This window comes from Schistocerca gregaria, chromosome X (genome assembly GCF_023897955.1).
Source record: "Schistocerca gregaria isolate iqSchGreg1 chromosome X, iqSchGreg1.2, whole genome shotgun sequence".
Classification (NCBI taxonomy): Eukaryota; Metazoa; Arthropoda; class Insecta; order Orthoptera; family Acrididae; genus Schistocerca; species Schistocerca gregaria.
In genome coordinates, this window is record NC_064931.1 from 770,409,472 (window position 1) to 770,427,636 (window position 18,165).

The 18,165-nt window shown below is 41.3% G+C and overlaps 1 protein-coding gene across 2 annotated transcripts in view; it reads right to left on the bottom strand.

Moving 5' to 3' along the window:
- Window positions 1-17,203, bottom strand: part of LOC126298616 (phosphatidylinositol 5-phosphate 4-kinase type-2 alpha) — a 101,638-nt gene extending 84,435 nt beyond the window's left edge. The window contains exons 1-2 of one of the 2 annotated variants that reach the window (XM_049990023.1): window positions 16,567-17,203; window positions 16,289-16,386 (exon numbers count right to left, since the gene is read on the bottom strand). In XM_049990023.1, the coding sequence (XP_049845980.1) occupies window positions 16,289-16,386; window positions 16,567-16,701 (233 nt within the window). In that variant the 5' untranslated portion in view covers window positions 16,702-17,203. The remainder of the gene's footprint in view (window positions 1-16,288; window positions 16,387-16,566) is intronic. The other variant, XM_049990022.1, reaches the window with a different exon arrangement.
- Between the last annotated feature and the right edge of the window lie 962 nt (window positions 17,204-18,165).

The following is an 18,165-nucleotide window of genomic DNA, read 5'->3' on the forward strand; positions in this document are numbered from 1 at the left end:
AAACATGGAATTTAAAACTTCTGCCAAGCCAGACTGGTCAGTGAGTGACTGGATGGAAGCCTTAGACCCGCTTACAGATTTTACATAGGACCAGAATTTTTTTGTCACCTCAGCCAGATCTTTGGCCAAGGTATTAAGGTGGTAGCTGTTGTATGCTTCATGCATTTAATCTTTTCTAACCTCTACTAACCTCTGCATGTCCTCTTTTGAAACATAAGTGAGCTGATGGAAAACGTAGATGCTGAGGGAAACAGGGAGACACTAGACTATAAACATGTTAAGTGGATTGACTCAAAACATTTAAGTGTTTGTTTTACTGCAATTACTGCATCCTACATCAGTAATACTTAAAAAAAATTGTATGTAATTTACTTGTTTATTGCGTTTTTTTGGTAAATTGATGACAGGAAACAAATTTGTACAACAGTATGTTATACAGAAAGCAAGTTTTGAAATAATTTTATATTTTTCCTGGTCTTTTTTAAATATACAGATTGGTCTTTTGATTTACATGATTCATATCTGCCATGTGAATGTAACATTGACATACATTACATACAAAGAAGTACAAGAAGTACTGCACAGGAAACTGGTTGCAAGGGGTTTTCCCCTACCTACAAGTGCAACCACCTTACTCTACCGATTCATTATAAGTTACTACAAACTGATACAGAATATTTAAATGAAGCTGAGATACATATTCAAACTTGGTACTAAAAGCCCAAGAGGTCAAATATTATTATGGAGACAGTCTCCTCTGCATATTGGTTATCCCCACAGCTAAGTTTACTCTGTAAATTTAACTTTAAAGTTGCTTTAACACTGTACTGTTACACCTATAGCTCATTGTGTCTTCAATGTAACCTTCAGCCAATATAGATGATGACGACGATGATGATAGTAATAATAATAATAATAATAGACAGTGATAAAGCTATAAAACATATTGTCCGTAGTGAATAAAATCCACTGTAGTTGTAATATCGGAGTTCCTTTACTTGGATAAAGGGATGTATACCATCTCTGAGCACTATGGGACGCAACATCTTAGGTCATAAGTCCCCTAGAACTTAGAACTACTTAAACCTAACTAACCTAAGGACATCACACAAATCCACGCCCGGGGCAGGATTCAAACCTGCGACTGTAGCAGTCGCGGGGTTCCAGACTGTAGCGCCTAGAACTGCTTGGCCACTCCAGGCGGCATTTCAGGACACTAATCCCATCTTCAGGTTGGCTGGTTGGTTTAAAAGAGGGAGGAAGGCAAAAAACTGCTACGTCATTGGTCCCTCGTTGTGAATAAAACAATGCAACAAGGGTGAGAAGAAAACAAGCGAGACTGACAACACAAAACAGAGAAAAAGGAAAAACTACAAGAACAACAGAAGGGCAACAATCACTTAAATGGACAAAAGGAAAGAAGAAAACCACAGAAACGCAAGTAACAGGGAGAAGAGACTAAAACAAAGAACCAGATAACCATGGCTGGCTGACCATGAGTATAAAAAGGAGAAGCCAGTCACTCTGCAATACATTAAAACCTCCATCCTAAGAGCACTTGGGTGGAGGACACAGAGGGACAAAGGACATGTGCTAAAGCCTAGATCAAATGATAAATCCCACCCTCAAGAATAAAGCGTAAAACTACGAGGGTAATCCCAAAAGTAAGGTCTCCTTTTTTTTAATAAGAACATAGACCTGTTTATTTCTACAATGGTTTACATCAGTTTACAGCTTGAACATTTAGCTATTTTTTTTTTACATAATCACCATTTCTGTCGTTGCATTTTTGTAGACCTTGTGGCAGTTTTTGTATATCCATGTCATACCAGCTCACCGCCATGCTGTTCAGAAAGTTATGAACCTCTTCTTTCACCTAGTCGTCGGAGCTGAATCGCTGGGACCACAATTAATGCTGACAGGTACTGTGAGGCTCTGAAAAAAACTCTAATGGGTAATCCAGAACCGGAGAAGAGGAATGTTGAGCAAAGGCGTACACATTCTCCATGACAATGCTCGCCCACACATCGCTCAGCAAACCATTGCTCTCCTGCAACAGTTTCAGTGGAACATAATCACCCACCCACCCTATAGTCCTGACTTGGCGTCCAGTGACTATCATCTGTTCCCTAGCTTAAAAGAACATTTGACCGGAAAGCGATTCAGCTCCGACGACGAGGTGAAAGAAGAGGTTCATGGTTTTCTGAACAGCATGGCGGCGAGCTGGTATGACATGGGCATACAAAAACTGCCACAGCATCTACAAAATTGGATAGACACAAATTATGTCGAAAAATAGATACATATTCAAGATGTAAACCATTGTAGAAATAAACAGGTCTATGTACTTATAAAAAAATAGGAGACCGTACTTTTGGGATTACCCTCGTAAATCAGCCAATGAGGCACTATCAGATCAAATTAGCAGCAACGAGTCCGGTAACTGAAGATTTCATCACAGGGCAGTCAAAGTGGGACAGTGCACCAGAATATGGGGCACTGTCAACCGAGCGCCGCATCAACACTGAGGCAGGTCTTCATGGCGCAAGAGGTAGCTGTGCATCACCCAAGCGTGGCCCATGTGGAGCTGGCAGAGAACCACAGAGTCCCTGCAAGAGGTCCGCATGGAGGACTGTCACACATTAATAGTCTCCTTAATGGCACGCCGTTTGTTGTGCCTACTGAGACTACGCCATTCTGTCTCCAAAAGCCGAAAAACCTGGCGGCATAAAAACGAGTGCAGGTAACTCACTGGAATGCCGATCTCCATAAGCAGTTTCCGTGTAGCCTCTTGCGCCAGTCTGTCAGCAATTTCGTTGCCTGGAATTCCAACGTGTCCTGGGGTCCACACAAACACCACTAAACTGGACCGTTCCAGGGCATAGACAGACTCCTGGATGGGCGCCACCAAAGGATGGCAAGGGTACCACTGGTCGACAACTTGTAGGCTGCTTAAGGATTCAGCACATACAAGAAACGACTGTCCAGGGCATGAATGGATGTGCTCAAGAGCATGAGATATAGCCACTAGTTCTGCAGTGAAAACACTGCAGTCATCTGGCAAAGAATGCTGTTCAATATGTCCTCCATGGACATACACAATGCCTACATGACCATTAACCATCGGTGTAAACCACTTCATGGCCTCGGTACATGTCAAGGCAGGATTGAACAAGGGTTCTGTAGAGCTGCAGCAGCATAGAGCGATCTGCACCCCAGTTGGTGTTGCTCAGGGAGCACAGGGCATTGAGGTGCTGCCAGCACTTCCGCTTAAGCAGACTAACGTGAGGAAGTCAAGTCAATTGAGCATCGAAAACCAGTGATAAAAATCAATATGTCTCCACTACAGTGAGGGGGATCATCAGAAAGGTAAAGTTCTGGTTCCAGGTGAATAGTGCCACGTCAACAGAAGTGCATGACACACGACTTTGCGGCCGAAAAGTGAAAGCCACGGGCTAGAGCCCATGACTGTGGCTTGTGGATGGCTCCCTGTAGGCACCACTCAGCAACACCAATACTGGTGGAACAGTACGAAATGCAGAAGTTGTCTGCATACAGAGACGGATGGCCCTACAGCTGCAGCTAGACCGTTAATGGCCACTAAAAATAGAGATACTCTCAACACAGAGCCCTGTGGGACCCCATACTCCTGGATATGGGGGGGGGGGGGGGGAGGGGGCTATAGGAGGCACCAACTTGGGCACAACAAGGTGTTGGCGTCTGGAAAAGGCTATTTGGATGGCAGACTCAAGGGACACAAGCTTATCTGTGGTAGAGCAACCCAGGCGGAAACCACCTTGGCACGAAGCCAGAAGGCCATGTGACTCCAGCACCCAAGCCAACCGACACATCATACATTCCAGCAGCTTACAAAGAATGTTGGTGAGGCTGATGGGCCGATAGCTATCCACATCAAGCAAGTTTATGCCAGGTTTCAGCACTGGTATGATGGTGCTCTCCCGTCAGTGCGATGGAAAGACGCCACCGCACCAGATACGGTTGAAGATCACGAAGAGATGTCGCTTTTAGTCAGATGACTGTGGATCCAATCTGGCCCAGGAGCTGTGTCGGGGCGATGTGAAAGGGCACTGAGGAGCTCCCAATCTGTAAATTGGGCATTATAGGGTTCACTGAGGTGTGTCGTGAATGAGAGGATTTTCCCTTCCATCTGCTGTTTGAGAATGCGAAAGGCTGCAGGGTAATTCTCCGACACAGAGGCGCGAACATAGTGCTCAGCAAAGTGCTCGGCAATCAAGTTTGCTTCAATAGATAACACGCCATTTATGTTAACACCAGGAACACCTGTTGGGAACTGGTACCCAAAAACTTGCCTAGACTTTAGAAGGTGATGTAGGGCACCCAATGGTCGAGATGTGTCTCTCCCAATACTCCTGCTTCCATCTTTTGATAAGCTGGCATATGCAGACACAGAGCCGCTTAAAGGCTATGAAGTGCTTAAGCAAAGGGTGCAGCTTATGCTGCTGGAGAGCTCACCAAAGCTCCTTAATTGCCTCAGCGACTTCCGGCAACCACCAAGGGACTGTCTTTCTCTGGGGGCACCGTAAAGATCGAGGGATCGGGTTTTCCGCCGCAGAAACGATTGTTGTAGTTACCCGCTCAACCACCATATTGACGTTACCATGTGGGGGAGATGCAACGGTGACAGCAGAGATGAAGGCTTCCCCGTCTGCCTTGTTTAAATCCCATCTGGACAGGCATCTATGAGCCTGACGCTGGGGCAGTGACAGGTAGATGGGGAAGTGGTCACTACCACACATGTCGTCACGTGCTCTACAGTGGATAGATGGAAGAAGGCCAGGGCTGCAAACCGAGAGATCAATGGCCAAATATGTGCCCTGTGTCACACTAAAATGTGTGGGGGCACATGTATTTAAGAGGCAGAGGTCGAGTTGTGATAGTAAATTTTCGACATCTCTGCCTCGGCCAGTAAGCAGGGAGCCACCCCACAAGGGGTTATGAGCATTAAAATCTCCCAAAAATAGGAAAGGTTTATGGGAGTTGATCAATCAGTGCAGCCAATGCATTCAGGGGTACTGCACCATCTGGAGGAAGATATACTTCGCAGGCAGTTATTTCCTACATCATCCTGGTTCTGAGAGCCACAGCTTCAAGAGGGGTTTGAAGGAGTCAAGGTTCACTGCATACTTAGTTCAAGACATAGACACAAACTTCACCTGACACACTATTATAGTCACTTCAGTTCTTGTAAAATCCCCTATAGCCGTGGAGTGGAGGGGTCCGCATTTTTGGGAACCAGGTTTCCTCAAGGGCAATGCAGAAAGTAGCCTTAAGAGTTGCTGTAGCTCAGCTAGGTGGTGGAAAAACTGCCACAATTCCATGGGAGGATGACATTATCGCGAGGCTGGGAAAGCATGAAGCGTGCAAGGAGGTAGGTTACGCCTCAGGGTCACCTGCTGCGACCAACTGAGTATTTGAAGCCATTTCTATGGTGGATGAGGCATCAGTGAGATCCAGGTCCACAGGGGATGCTGTAAGATCTCCACAGCATCCTCAGATGTAGAACTGATAGGGAATGGTGGTGATGTGGCCACCAGGGGATCCTGTTTCTTAGCAGACTTCTTCTTAGTTGGCTTCCTCTCTCACTTCTCGTCCACAGTCTCGACATGTGGCCCTGGAAGTGCAGCGGGAAGACATGTGCACAAACCTCCAGCACCTAAAGCACCACATAAGGGGAGGGATGTGTATGGTTTAATATCACAGCGGTAAACCATCACCTTGACCTTTCCAGACAACGAATCACTCTCAAAAGCCAAGTTGAAGGCACCGGTAGCAACCCTGTTGTCTTTGAGTCCCCTGTAAATGCCCCAGATGAAATGAGCACTCCACCGTTCTAAATTGGCACAGAGCTCATCATCAAACTGCAAGAGATCGCGATGGAAAATTATCCCCTGAATCATGTTGAGGCTTTTCTGGGGACTGACAGAAACAGGAATATCACCCAGCTTGTCACAGGTGAGTAACACTTGGGATTGGGCTGGGGATGTTGTCTGAACATTCCTGCGCTGTTTCGCATCTTGGACAACGCTGTCACTTCTCCAAACTTATCCTATAGGTGTTCAATGAAAATCTGAGGCTTCATAGGTAGAAAGGAGTCTCCATCAGTTCTGCTACAGACTAAAAACTGAGGCGAATATGGCTCTCTCCCTTCTGTAGCCCTACGTTCCTCCCATGGTATAGCGAGGGAGGAAAACGATTTAGGGTCGTACCTGTCAGCATTGTATTTGATCTTGCCATTCTTAGAGACTGCTGGCGCTGTACAGTCGCCAGCAAGAGATGACTTAGTCCACTTCATTGCGGGTTATCCGCCCTGATGCCACCCACTCCGATCAGGGGCTCTCCCCATGGGCGCCACCCAGTCACAGCAAAAGCCAACTACCATGACAGCCGTTGCCAGAAGTTCTGATGCCCCAGGAAGACAGGCATCTACTCCTTGGCATACGTGGGGAGTTTACAGCTCAGGCATCATCAGCAGTGTGATCCCTGAGTTGTCAGGGGGCTACCACAAAATGGGTACATGACAGCCCCACCACAACGGGCTGGTTACCGTGCTGGATATTGGGCGCAGAGAAATCCAATATTGTCATGGGGGCGAAAGTGGACAGGAGACACTGGAAGTGTCCTCGCCCAAATAGTTGAATCACAGGTGGAGATGCAAAGCCATGACAAGAGAATCAGGACATCTAATCTAATGGCACTATGGATAACTCGTGCACCACGTAAGGCATCCTTCCCCTTATGGCCCGCTCTTCTGTAGAATTTTTAAAGTGGCGGATCAAACCATAGAATGGGACCTGAACTCATAGGGCCAAAAAGTGAGAGACTCCTTTTAGTCACCTCTTACGAAAGGCAGGAATACCTTGGGACTATTCTAACCCACGGACCCACAGGGAGACCATCTTCATGTGGTGTCATAAGAACTAAAGATGATTAAGTAGGATACTAAACTAAATTAATTAACATTAGAAGAGCTGTTAAGGCTGTAAACCATCAATAGAACATACCTCCATTGAGCACGACAAAACTGCACAAGTCACATTGAAAAATCAACGAATTTATCCAACCTGTGTGGGTGAGGATGTAAGATATGGGGTCAAGCAGTATGATAAGTTAAAAAGGGCCTGACCAGACACAGAATTAAATTCACAAATATGTACTCATACAGGGAAAACTGGCACCTCACGATCTACTATGAACAGCCAGAGATGTGGCACGGGCTTGACGAAGCCAACATCAGAGCATAAATGACATTACAAAAAACTGAAATGCCCTCTGCCAAATTGCAAAAAGTAACTTACCATATAACCACAGGCAGCTACATGTCGAATACTACTAGCATGATACATATAGGAAGGCAAAGGATACCTAGGGAATTCAGCTGTTGATATCCATGCCTCATGCCCCATACTGTCTCTCAAAGTAACTCAATACAGATAACGCCAAAACAGCATTACTAAATGAACAGCATGCGGCTGTAAGACATATGAAGTGCAATGCACCCCACAGTCATCATGCCTCACCCATGAGGACACTCATATAACTGGATAAATTTGTTAATTCTTCTACATTGTACTGTTTTTTTCATTTGCAGTTAAGGTGTGTTCGCCTGATGGTTTACAGATTTAATGGCCTTTTAACATTGTTTAATTTTGTTTATGTATGTAAACTGAAGGGATGGATGAAAATTTGTACCAAGCTCGGAATTCAAACCCAGATCTCCAGCTCACTAGGCAGATGCGCTACACACTACACTGCTCTCGCACAGTGGCTTTGCACAACAGCACGGACTACCCTGGCATGCATCCCTCAGCCCACTTGATATTCTCCCTAAACTCAAACAGCATAGCAGAGGCTCACCATCTGTATCGGAATAGCAGCTCAGCATCGAACAAAATTGGGGAATCCTACTTGAAACCCAGACACAGGTGCTTTAATCAAATGAAACTTTATGATTCAGAGACATTTTCAAGTCTCAAACATCTATGATGTACATATGCAGACACAAGTGACGAACGAAACTTTGTACCAAGATTTGGAACTGTCTCCTGCTCACTAGGCTGATGAGCTAACCACTACACCACTGTGGCAGTGTCTTGGCACAACTGCATTGACTACCCTAGCATGGCTCCCTCCTCAATCCAGAAGCCACTATGCCAGAGTGGCATAGAGGTTAGTGCATCTGCTTAGTGAGCAGGAGATCTGGATTCGAATACCAGCCTTGGGCAGTCACCAAGAAATGTACCATTTAAACATAATACACAGAGCTGCCACCGTAACTTCACAGCAGGAGCGTCAAGCGGACACACAGGTGAGCAATGGAATGAGGTTTGCATACAATATTACACAATACTATATTAGCTGTTTTTCATTAGGCCCCTGTGGATTCATCTGACTTGAAACATGCTTCAATCTTAAACAGAGCCCCTTTATGGTTTTTATAACATATGTCATATGCACCATATTTACTCTACTGTACAGACAGTAACTTCATGTGCGCACACAACGGGACTTACAAACATTGGTGGTTTTTACTCTCTCTCTCTCTCTCTCTCTCTCTCTCTGTTTAAACTTACTTTCTATCCCTGATAAAGGCAAATTTATGTCAACATAAATAACAGAAAATCTAAAACATTGATAACTCTTATCAATAATAAATATTTAAAACTTGAGAAAATATATTTTAACAATTATCATAACGTTTACTAAACTATCTCCAGCAACAGACTTAAGAGAACAAAAGTTTCATGCTTGGCAAACATGTTGGACATAATGAGTCTGCACACTGCAGTCAGTGCTCTCTCCCACTGTTCACGATGAAATGCCACTTTTGTAATGCACTTTACATCATATCCAGCAATGATGGAACAATCAGCACAATGAAGTAATAGTAATTTCAATGAGCTGAGTGTCACAGTTTAAGGGATCTTCGAACCTTTTTCTGGGAGTTATCACTGTGCAAATAAACAGTACTACTATAAACATGACAATTGTTCAATTCTATGCTCTGCAGGAGATAGTGAAGAGAAAGAGACACAAATTCTTATATGCCACTTACAATTTATTGAAATTCTTCACAATTAATGCAATTACTATCTTGATAATGTGGTGAAAAGTTCAAAGACCAAGCACTAGACCATATTATATCATAGCTCCTCCTGAAGCCAATCTATGAAATGTGCAATTTCAGTTCCAGAACTCAAACAATACAACCCAAATATGATCTGGATTTGCACAGTACTGGAGAAATATCAGCAACATACTCCAGGTGTATTTCATCACTTGTAAGACAAACATGTCAGGTTGGTAAGAACTACATTTCAAGTCGCCCCTCTCCCCAAATACATACTTCACACAGTAAAATTAAATGTATTAGCTGCAGGAAGCAATTTCATGCACTTTATGTACAGTTTAATGAGGGTTACCCTGCCTAAAATATTCAAGGGGTAAAATAGCCTCCTTTTCAGAGCTCTAGGTGGGGTCTACTACCAAGAATGTTGTCGAGAGAGAGAGAGAGAGAGAGAGAGAGAGAGAGAGAGAGAGAGAGAGAGAGAGAAGAAAACCTGGAAGACAGGAAATTAATAATTTCCAACTTATCCAAATGCCACTTCTTTAAAGTAGAGGGAAAAAATATAAAAAATGTTAGGGTTTACCAATGGCATTCTAATTCACACAGATGCATTCTAATTCACACAGATGTCTTGAAAAGAGGTTACATGATGAACACCAAAATACATAAAACAAGAATAAAGTAGTGGAGTCAAATGAAATCAGGCAATGCTGAAGTACTTGGATTAGGAAATGAGACACAAAATAATAGTAGGTGAGTTTATAATGAGGACAGCAAAGTAACTGATGGTTGCCAAATTAGAGGGGATATAAAACACAGAATGGCAATAGCAAGGAAAAAATCTCTAAAAAAGAGAAATCTGTTAACATTAAACATAAATTTAAGTGTTACAGAATTATTTGCCTGGCATGTAGCCTTATATGGAACTGAAAAACTGACACCACACAGCACTGACAAGAAGATAGGTAGATTGATTAACAAACAAAGATGTAGGTTATTGAAATGGGGAGGATACAATTTGACTATGACTGACCACAATAACAACTACTTAACTTTCAAATTAGATGCAACAGTGAAAGTAATGAAGAATTCACAAACAGTTAAATAGCATAAGCTACTTCTTTGCAACATCACAATATGGCTACAGTTCGTCAAAACATATTTTGTGTTTGTTAATGGTGTAATCAGGGCTAAAAAGGTTGTCATTTGTAGACTTTGTCATTGTATTTCAAAATGCACTCTATGGAAAAAAGAAACAACACACCACGAAGGAGTTATGCAAATTCGTCACAAATCGTGCTAATTTGTCACAAATCGATACTCCTACAGATATCGAAGGTAAATGCAAAATTATAAACTTTGGCAGAAATGGATGCATGTGTGATACTGCAGCACAATTTCACTCCGCAACTGGCAAGGATGTAACAGGGAACATGTTGGTACCAGGGCATAAAGTTTTTGCGAATTCCATACCGGAAACTCAGATGGACAGTGGATATGCCTCACAGGCAGGCAGTTGAACAATGTGACAGATGTCAGCATTTAAGAGAGGATGTGGTAGTTGGGATAAAAGTAGCCGGTTGGACTAATCAGCAAATCACCCTGCATTTGAATAGGAGCAATGTCACTTTTCAACAAAGGTGACAGGAAGGTGTGAATCACGGCCAAACACATGATCAAGAAGAAAGCGGTCAACTTAGAGATATGACAGAACATGAGGACCAAGCAATAATCAGAGAGGCACTCAAAACCATAAATTCAGCATTATCATTGATCCAATGTGCAACTGGTACTTCAGTGACCACAAGGACCATTAATAGGTAGCTCACAGAAAAGGGGCTGAGCTCACAGCAACCCTTGCACCATCTACCATTGACCTATGTACACCAACAAGAGCATTTGCAGTGGCATCATGCACTTTCAGCCTGCAATCTCATCGACTGGAGTAGAATTACTGTCTTCAGTAACTCTGAATTGCGCCTGATGAATTCCACTTTGCCCTGATGACCAGCAAAGACAAGTCTGGAGACAAACCAGGCAGAAGCTGCATACCTGCCTGGCCATTACCTACCATACAACTAGGAGTGATAGCCTGGGATGCCATTTTGTATCATAGCATGATCCCGTTGGTTGAAATATACGGCACCCTTATGGCACAGTAGTTGTTGTTGTTGTTGTTGTGGTCTTCAGTCCTGAGACTGGTTTGATGCAGATCTCCATGCTACTCTATCCTGTGCAAGCTTCTTCATCTCCCAGTACCTAGTGCAACCTACATCCTTCTGAATCTGCTTAGTGTATTCATCTCCTGGTCTCCCTCTACGATTTGAACCCTCCAATACTAAATTGGTGATCCATTGATGCTTCAGAACATGTCCTACCAACCGATCCCTTCTTCTGGTCACGTTGTGCCACAAACTTCTCTTCTCCCCAATCCTATTCAATACTTCCTCATTAGTTATGTGATCTACCCATCTAATCTCAGCATTCTTCTGTAGCACCACATTTCGAAAGCTTCTTTTCTCTTCTTGTCCAAACTATTTATCGTCCAAGTTTCACTTCCATACATGGCTACACTCCATACAAATACTTTCAGAAATGACTTCCTGACACTTAAATCTATACTCGATGTTAACAAATTTCTCTTCTTCAGAAATGCTTTCCTTCCCATTGCCAGTCTACATTTTATATCCTCTCTACTTCGACCATCATCAGTTATTTTGCTCCCCAAGTAGCAAAACTCCTTTACTACTTTAAGTGTCTCATTTCCTAATCTAATTCCTCAGCAGCACCAGACTTAATTCGACTACATTCCATTATCCTCGTTTTGCTTTTGTTGATGTTCATCTTATATCCTCCTTTCAAGACATTATCCATTCCATTCAACTGCTCTTCCAAGTCCTTTGCTGTCTCTGATAGAATTACAATGTCATCGGCAAACCTCAAAGTTTTTACTTCTTGTCCATGGATTTTAATACCTACTCCTAATTTTTCTTTTGTTTCCTTTATTGCTTGCTCTATATAGAGATTGAATAACATCGGGGAGAGGCTACAACTCTGTCTTACTCCCTTCCCAACAACTGCTTCCCTTTCATGTCCCTCGACTCTTGTAACTGCCACCTGGTTTCTGTACAAATTGTAAATAGCCTTTCGCTCCCTGTATTTTACCCCTGCCACCTTTAGAATTTGAAAGAGAGTATTCCTGTCAACATTGTCAAAAGCTTTCTCTAAGTCTACGAATGCTAGAAACATAGGTTTGCCTTTCCTTAATCTTTCTTCTAAGATAAGTCCTAAGGTCAGTATTGCCTCACGTGTTCCAACATTTCTACGGAATCCAAACTGATCTTCCCCGAGATCGGCTTCTACTAGTTTTTCCATTCGTCTGTAAAGAATTCGTGTTAGTATTTTGCAGCTGTGGCTCATTAAACTGATTGTTCGGTAATTTTCACATCTGTCAACACCTGCTTTCTTTGGGATTGGAATTATTATATTCTTCTTGAAGTCTGCGGGTATTTCGCCTGTTTCATACATCTTGTTCACCAGATGGTAGAGTTTTATCAGGACTGGCTCTCCCAAGGCCGTCAGTAGTTCCAATGGAATGTTGTCTACTCCGGGGGCCTTGTTTCGGCTCAGGTCTTTCAGCGCTCTGTCAAACTCTTCACGCAGTATCGTATCTCCCATTTCATCTTCATCCACATCCTCTTCCATTTCCATAATATTGTCCTCAAGTACATCGCCCTTGTATAGACCCTCTATATACTCCTTCCACCTTTCTGCTTTCCCTTCTTTGCTTAGAACTGGGTTTCCATCTGAACTCTTAATGTTCATACAAGTGTTTCTCTTTTCTCCATAGGTCTCTCTAATTTTCCTGTAGGCAGTATCTATCTTACCCCTAGTGAGATAAGCCTCTACATCCTTACATTTGTCCTCTAGCCATCCCTGCTTAGCCATTTTGCACTTCCTGTCCATCTCATTTTTGAGACGTCTGTATTCCATTTTGCCTGCTTCATTTACTGCATTTTTATATTTTCTCCTTTCATCAATTAAATTCAATATTTCTTCTGTTACCCAAGGATTTCTACTAAGCCTCGTTTTTTTACCTACTTGATCCTCTGCTGCCTTCACTACTTCATCCCTCAAAACTACCCATTCTTCTTCTACCGTATTTCTTTCCCCCATTCCTGTCAATTGTTCCCTTACTCTCTCCCTGAAACTCTGTACAACCTCTGGTTCTTTCAGTTTATCCAGGTCATATCTCCTTAAGTTCCCTCCTTTTTGCAGTTTCTTCAGTTTTAATCTACAGGTCATAACCAATAGATTGTGGTCAGAGTAGTGGCACAGTAGTATGCCCTCAATATTGTATACCCCATTTAGTTGTCCTTCATCCAAGACATACATTTCAACAAGATAATGCTCCTGATTGTCTTTGTGTTTGTCGAACCCTACCTTGGCCAATAAAAGTTAACCAGATCTCTTCCCAATTGAGAACATTTGGAGCATTATGAGCAGGGCTCTCCAACCAGTGATGAATTTTGACAATCTAATGCATCTAGTGTACAGAATGTGGCACAATATCCTTCTCTCACTTGGACATCTAACAACCCTATCAACCTATGGCAAGCCGAATAACTGCTTGCATAAGGGACAGAGGTAGATCAAAACATTATTGACTCACTCAACTTGTGAAGCTCTTTCTCTTGAATGAAACAGTCGTCCATTTTTTCTGAAGGTGTAAACATTTGTTTGCCTGTACATGTAAACCTCATCAACTGATTTCTGCCCCATTCAGATAATTCCTTTGTGGTGTGCCCTTTTTTCTCTTGGGGTATATAATTACAGACAATTTAGGATACCTAAAACAGAGCAAGAGACAATGGGTTCACTGTAAGCTGCTACAACAGCCTTCAAACATAACTACTAGATCCAATTTATAAGACCTCTCAAATTTCAAACTGAAGTTGTGTCCATGAGCTGCTGCCATGTCTTTACTCAAATAACAATCATAATATGTGTTTGTGGAAGATTGGTTTATTTCATAAGGAGGTCATATTTATACTCCACACCCATCCACCCTTACTGCTTGTAATCTAAATGTATCTTTCTGTTACACACCCTCGGAAACAAATAATGAAATAATTCCTGTGTAATTATTTGTGTTCCTTCATGGCTCTGAACACTGTCAGTCACATTACTTTGAGCAGTTTTCGTGAATACTTATTATTTATTGCTTATAGTTCTTCTCAAGCAAACAATACGTAACCATCATTACCACAGTTTTAGATTCCAATATTTTTTTAAATACACTTTCTGAGACCATCAATTAAGTTGTGAAGCAATTTCTTTAAATATGAATAATGATAATGGAATATCAAATACATTTACCACTGTCACAAACTGTTCCCAGTAATTAATGGTCTACTCTTCAGTACTCTGACTGCTCCCTAAACATCTACACACCAATTTCTCCAGTTCCTCCCCCACTACTACTCCAGGTGGCACACCATCAAATTCACAAACATTCTTCATATTACATATTGTGTAACTGAATGTTGGACTGGGCTACTGGCTGCTCCACTTGATATGTTTTTTAATTATACAGCCCCTTATATTTATTCACTAATATCTACACAATATACTATGACAAAATAGCTTCATGATTGACATTTCAAAGAGTTGAGTGGTAGAGGGTGGCAACCAATCATAGTTGTTTCTTAAGTGCTACATTCTTGCAGTGTTGCATATTCCGTAGATACATGCTCAGCCTTGTCAAACACATCTGGCTGCATTAAAGCAACATTACCCCCTGCCCCCACCCCTTGCCACTACCATGTTGTAATCACAATGTCTACATCTACACTCCACAACCCATGTTATAGTGAGCGACACATAGCGCATCTATTAACACTATCATTTTCCCCCTTCATAGTTCCATTAACAAATTTTGCATCAGAAGAATGCCTTTCGATAAACTCTGTTGGTTGTGGTGACAGAAAACCCTGCAGCTTAATTCAAGGTTTAAATTAGGTTGCAATGTGATAATTTGGCCGAGAGTTGAATCAGGCAGAATACGAACATAAAATACATGTTGTGACAACCCACTGATCTTTACTACAGCTTGATAACTATGTCTGTAATTACGACACTTTATGTTGTAGAAACTATAGCAGAAAGATACATTCACAGCATGTGATAAGAGAGAATTTTCATTAATTTTGTTGGGTATACATGTATCACAACAGACCATGAAAAATGCAAGAAAAGGAGGTGCCACTACATAACTCTTACCCTAAGTTATTATGTTGGAGCTACACTCAGTGTGAACTGAAGACGCCAAATTCAGCTTTAAAAATACATGGAGATTTCCACCCGCTATAGCCAGACACAGTATAAAATGTAAATTCTATTTGATTTGATAATTAATGCCACATGTTTTCATTTTTTTTAAACTACAGTACTGCATTCGTGCATATTTTAATTCTCATGTTCAAACATTGCACACAGAAGTTCGACTTGACTGTCAGTTGTCTCAAAGCAGAAAACATGTTCTTTGTGATATCTGGCACTTAAGAGTTTATTTAAACACACTGACGCAATATGTCAAGTAACTAATACCAACAATATACTTCAACCTAATTGTTTTTAATAAAATATTTTACATACCAGTGTTACATACAGTCCTATGCGACACACACATTAACAAGCAGCTAATCTCTCAAATGTTACCTGTACATGAAATGATTATTATAGCTTAACAATCTGCCAAGTAAAAGCGATCATGACATCACTGCCAATGAGAGTAACAAAAAATTACATATTTACAATTTTAGGACTGGTACTGTGTAAGAACCTAGTGCTATCTGGCAAGAGAAGAACATTGAACAGTCAATGTAGTATTCAAAATTAGGTCAAAACCTTCACATATTTACAAATACTGTGTTTCAAAAGCGGTCCACATCAAGGGACCGACTCTGTACTATAAAAACAATTCATGAGACAGCCCGTAAACTCAGAGTGAAATATATGCTGCAAAACTGCACAGTTACTGCTGGTAATGTAGTAACCATCACTGACACAGTCCTCAAGACAAAAATGTCCCATGTGAGAATGCATTACAGGTAGCAAGAGTTCTGTTGGCATGCTAATTACTAATAGAACTCTACCACCAAGAACTGTTGGGAAACTTACTTGTTGAACAAGTGGTTGTCCACTTTCAACTTGGAATAGGCTCGGAAATCATCTGGCAGTAGCATTACCGGGATCGTAACATGACTTAGTTCGTTAATCTGAAAGCATACACACTGTCAATAGCAACGGCAAAAGTATAAATGAAGGGTGGGAACTTGCTTAACACAATATACACATGTCAACAAAAGACCGCTTAAAACACATCACGTTTAGTATTAGAGATCACAACAAACTGACGTAAAACATTTTGTACTATCTGAATATAAAACAATACTTACAGTATGATTCACACCCCACATAAATACTGACAACAACGGTTCATTGGCCCTAAAGAGCTTGACTTTTTGATGTTTAACTCTAAAGTGTTTTTTCTTTAGTTTACTCAAACCTCCTTGAACTTGAGTGACGCTCATTATTATATTCACTATTCGCACTACACCAAAAGTGATTGCACACTAAAGTTCCCTCAGAGAAAACTATAAATAATGCATTTCGTATTTATGTATGAAACCTCCATCCACAACGCGAAACAACTGCATACACCGCACTATGTCATTTGTTTGGGAAGCAAACGCACACATCTAATCACATCTCATTGTTTTATTTTGGTTGCTAACTGCGTCAATCCCAGATAACTAAGAAACTAATCAAAGATATCCAGTATCAACATTTTCGTGGAGTTCAACAACCAAGAGATTTTGCAGTCACATCACAGTGAAAATCAATTTCGCTTTTTCAAAGATTTTCATTAAAGCGTAAATATTCATATCACTAGAGGAGCTTTCTTTATGCAGTCCTTTTCTATTATTGTAATTTTCAAATCACAAACTTTGCGTAAGTCAATAGCAGCGCTAATAAATATTGTTTTTCGAATACACAAAAAAGACTCGCTTTCAATTTAAATTCTAAACTAAACTGAAGGAACTAACATCTTTAATTTCTATACAAAAATGGACCAATTACGCTCGGAGTTACATGAATTGTCGTTGCCATCTAAAACTCAGTGGCGTTCCCTCTTAACAATATTTGCTGTTGGATGGCCAGCAATTTCAAAAATTACTGACATAAATATCCCTTAAAGAGCAGCAGATAATAAATTCATTCTGTGCATGATTTTCGTTCTGTCAGTAGTATCATTATCGCCGTCGAATAACAGGTAAAATATGACAAGAATCAGTGGAGGTGTTGACTTTCACATTTTTAATGAATGTTCCAGCGTGCATAGGGGAATGTACATGTGTAGGTAGGCACTGCAATTACATACATAAATCACGACAGAGAATGAGGATTTAAAACGTTGTACTCTAGATTATATGGCCAGTGTTCAGTAGCTTTACTAAATGATATGATCAAGAGTGATTTATGATTACATTTACACAATAAAAAACTTCCGATTGAATATGCCCAGGTAAATGATATACTGAAATTTTCAATACAGACTCACTGGGGCCGAAATATTCAATAAGACGGCCGTTCGGAGTCCAACCTAGTACAAAGAAGCAACAAATAAGACTGAAACATTTAAGTATTTTCGTAATTTATGTTTAGGTTATACAGCACAAGCGTTGGACAAGTACTTACAAATCCTACATTTTCGACAGAAAACAAAGGGTGTCAAAACTAAAGAGACGTATACTAAGCTATCAGGCAACATCCAACTGGGTACCAATAACATATGGTGTCCCTCAAGATTCCATCTTAGGGCCCTGACTTTAACTTGTATGTATGAATGACCTTCCATCATTAACATTACCAGACGCGAAGTATGTTTTTGTTTGCAGATGATACAAACATTGCAGTAAATAGTAAATCAAGTACAGCTTTCGAAAGATCTACTAATGAAATTTTCATCGACGTTAACAAATGGGTATTAGCCA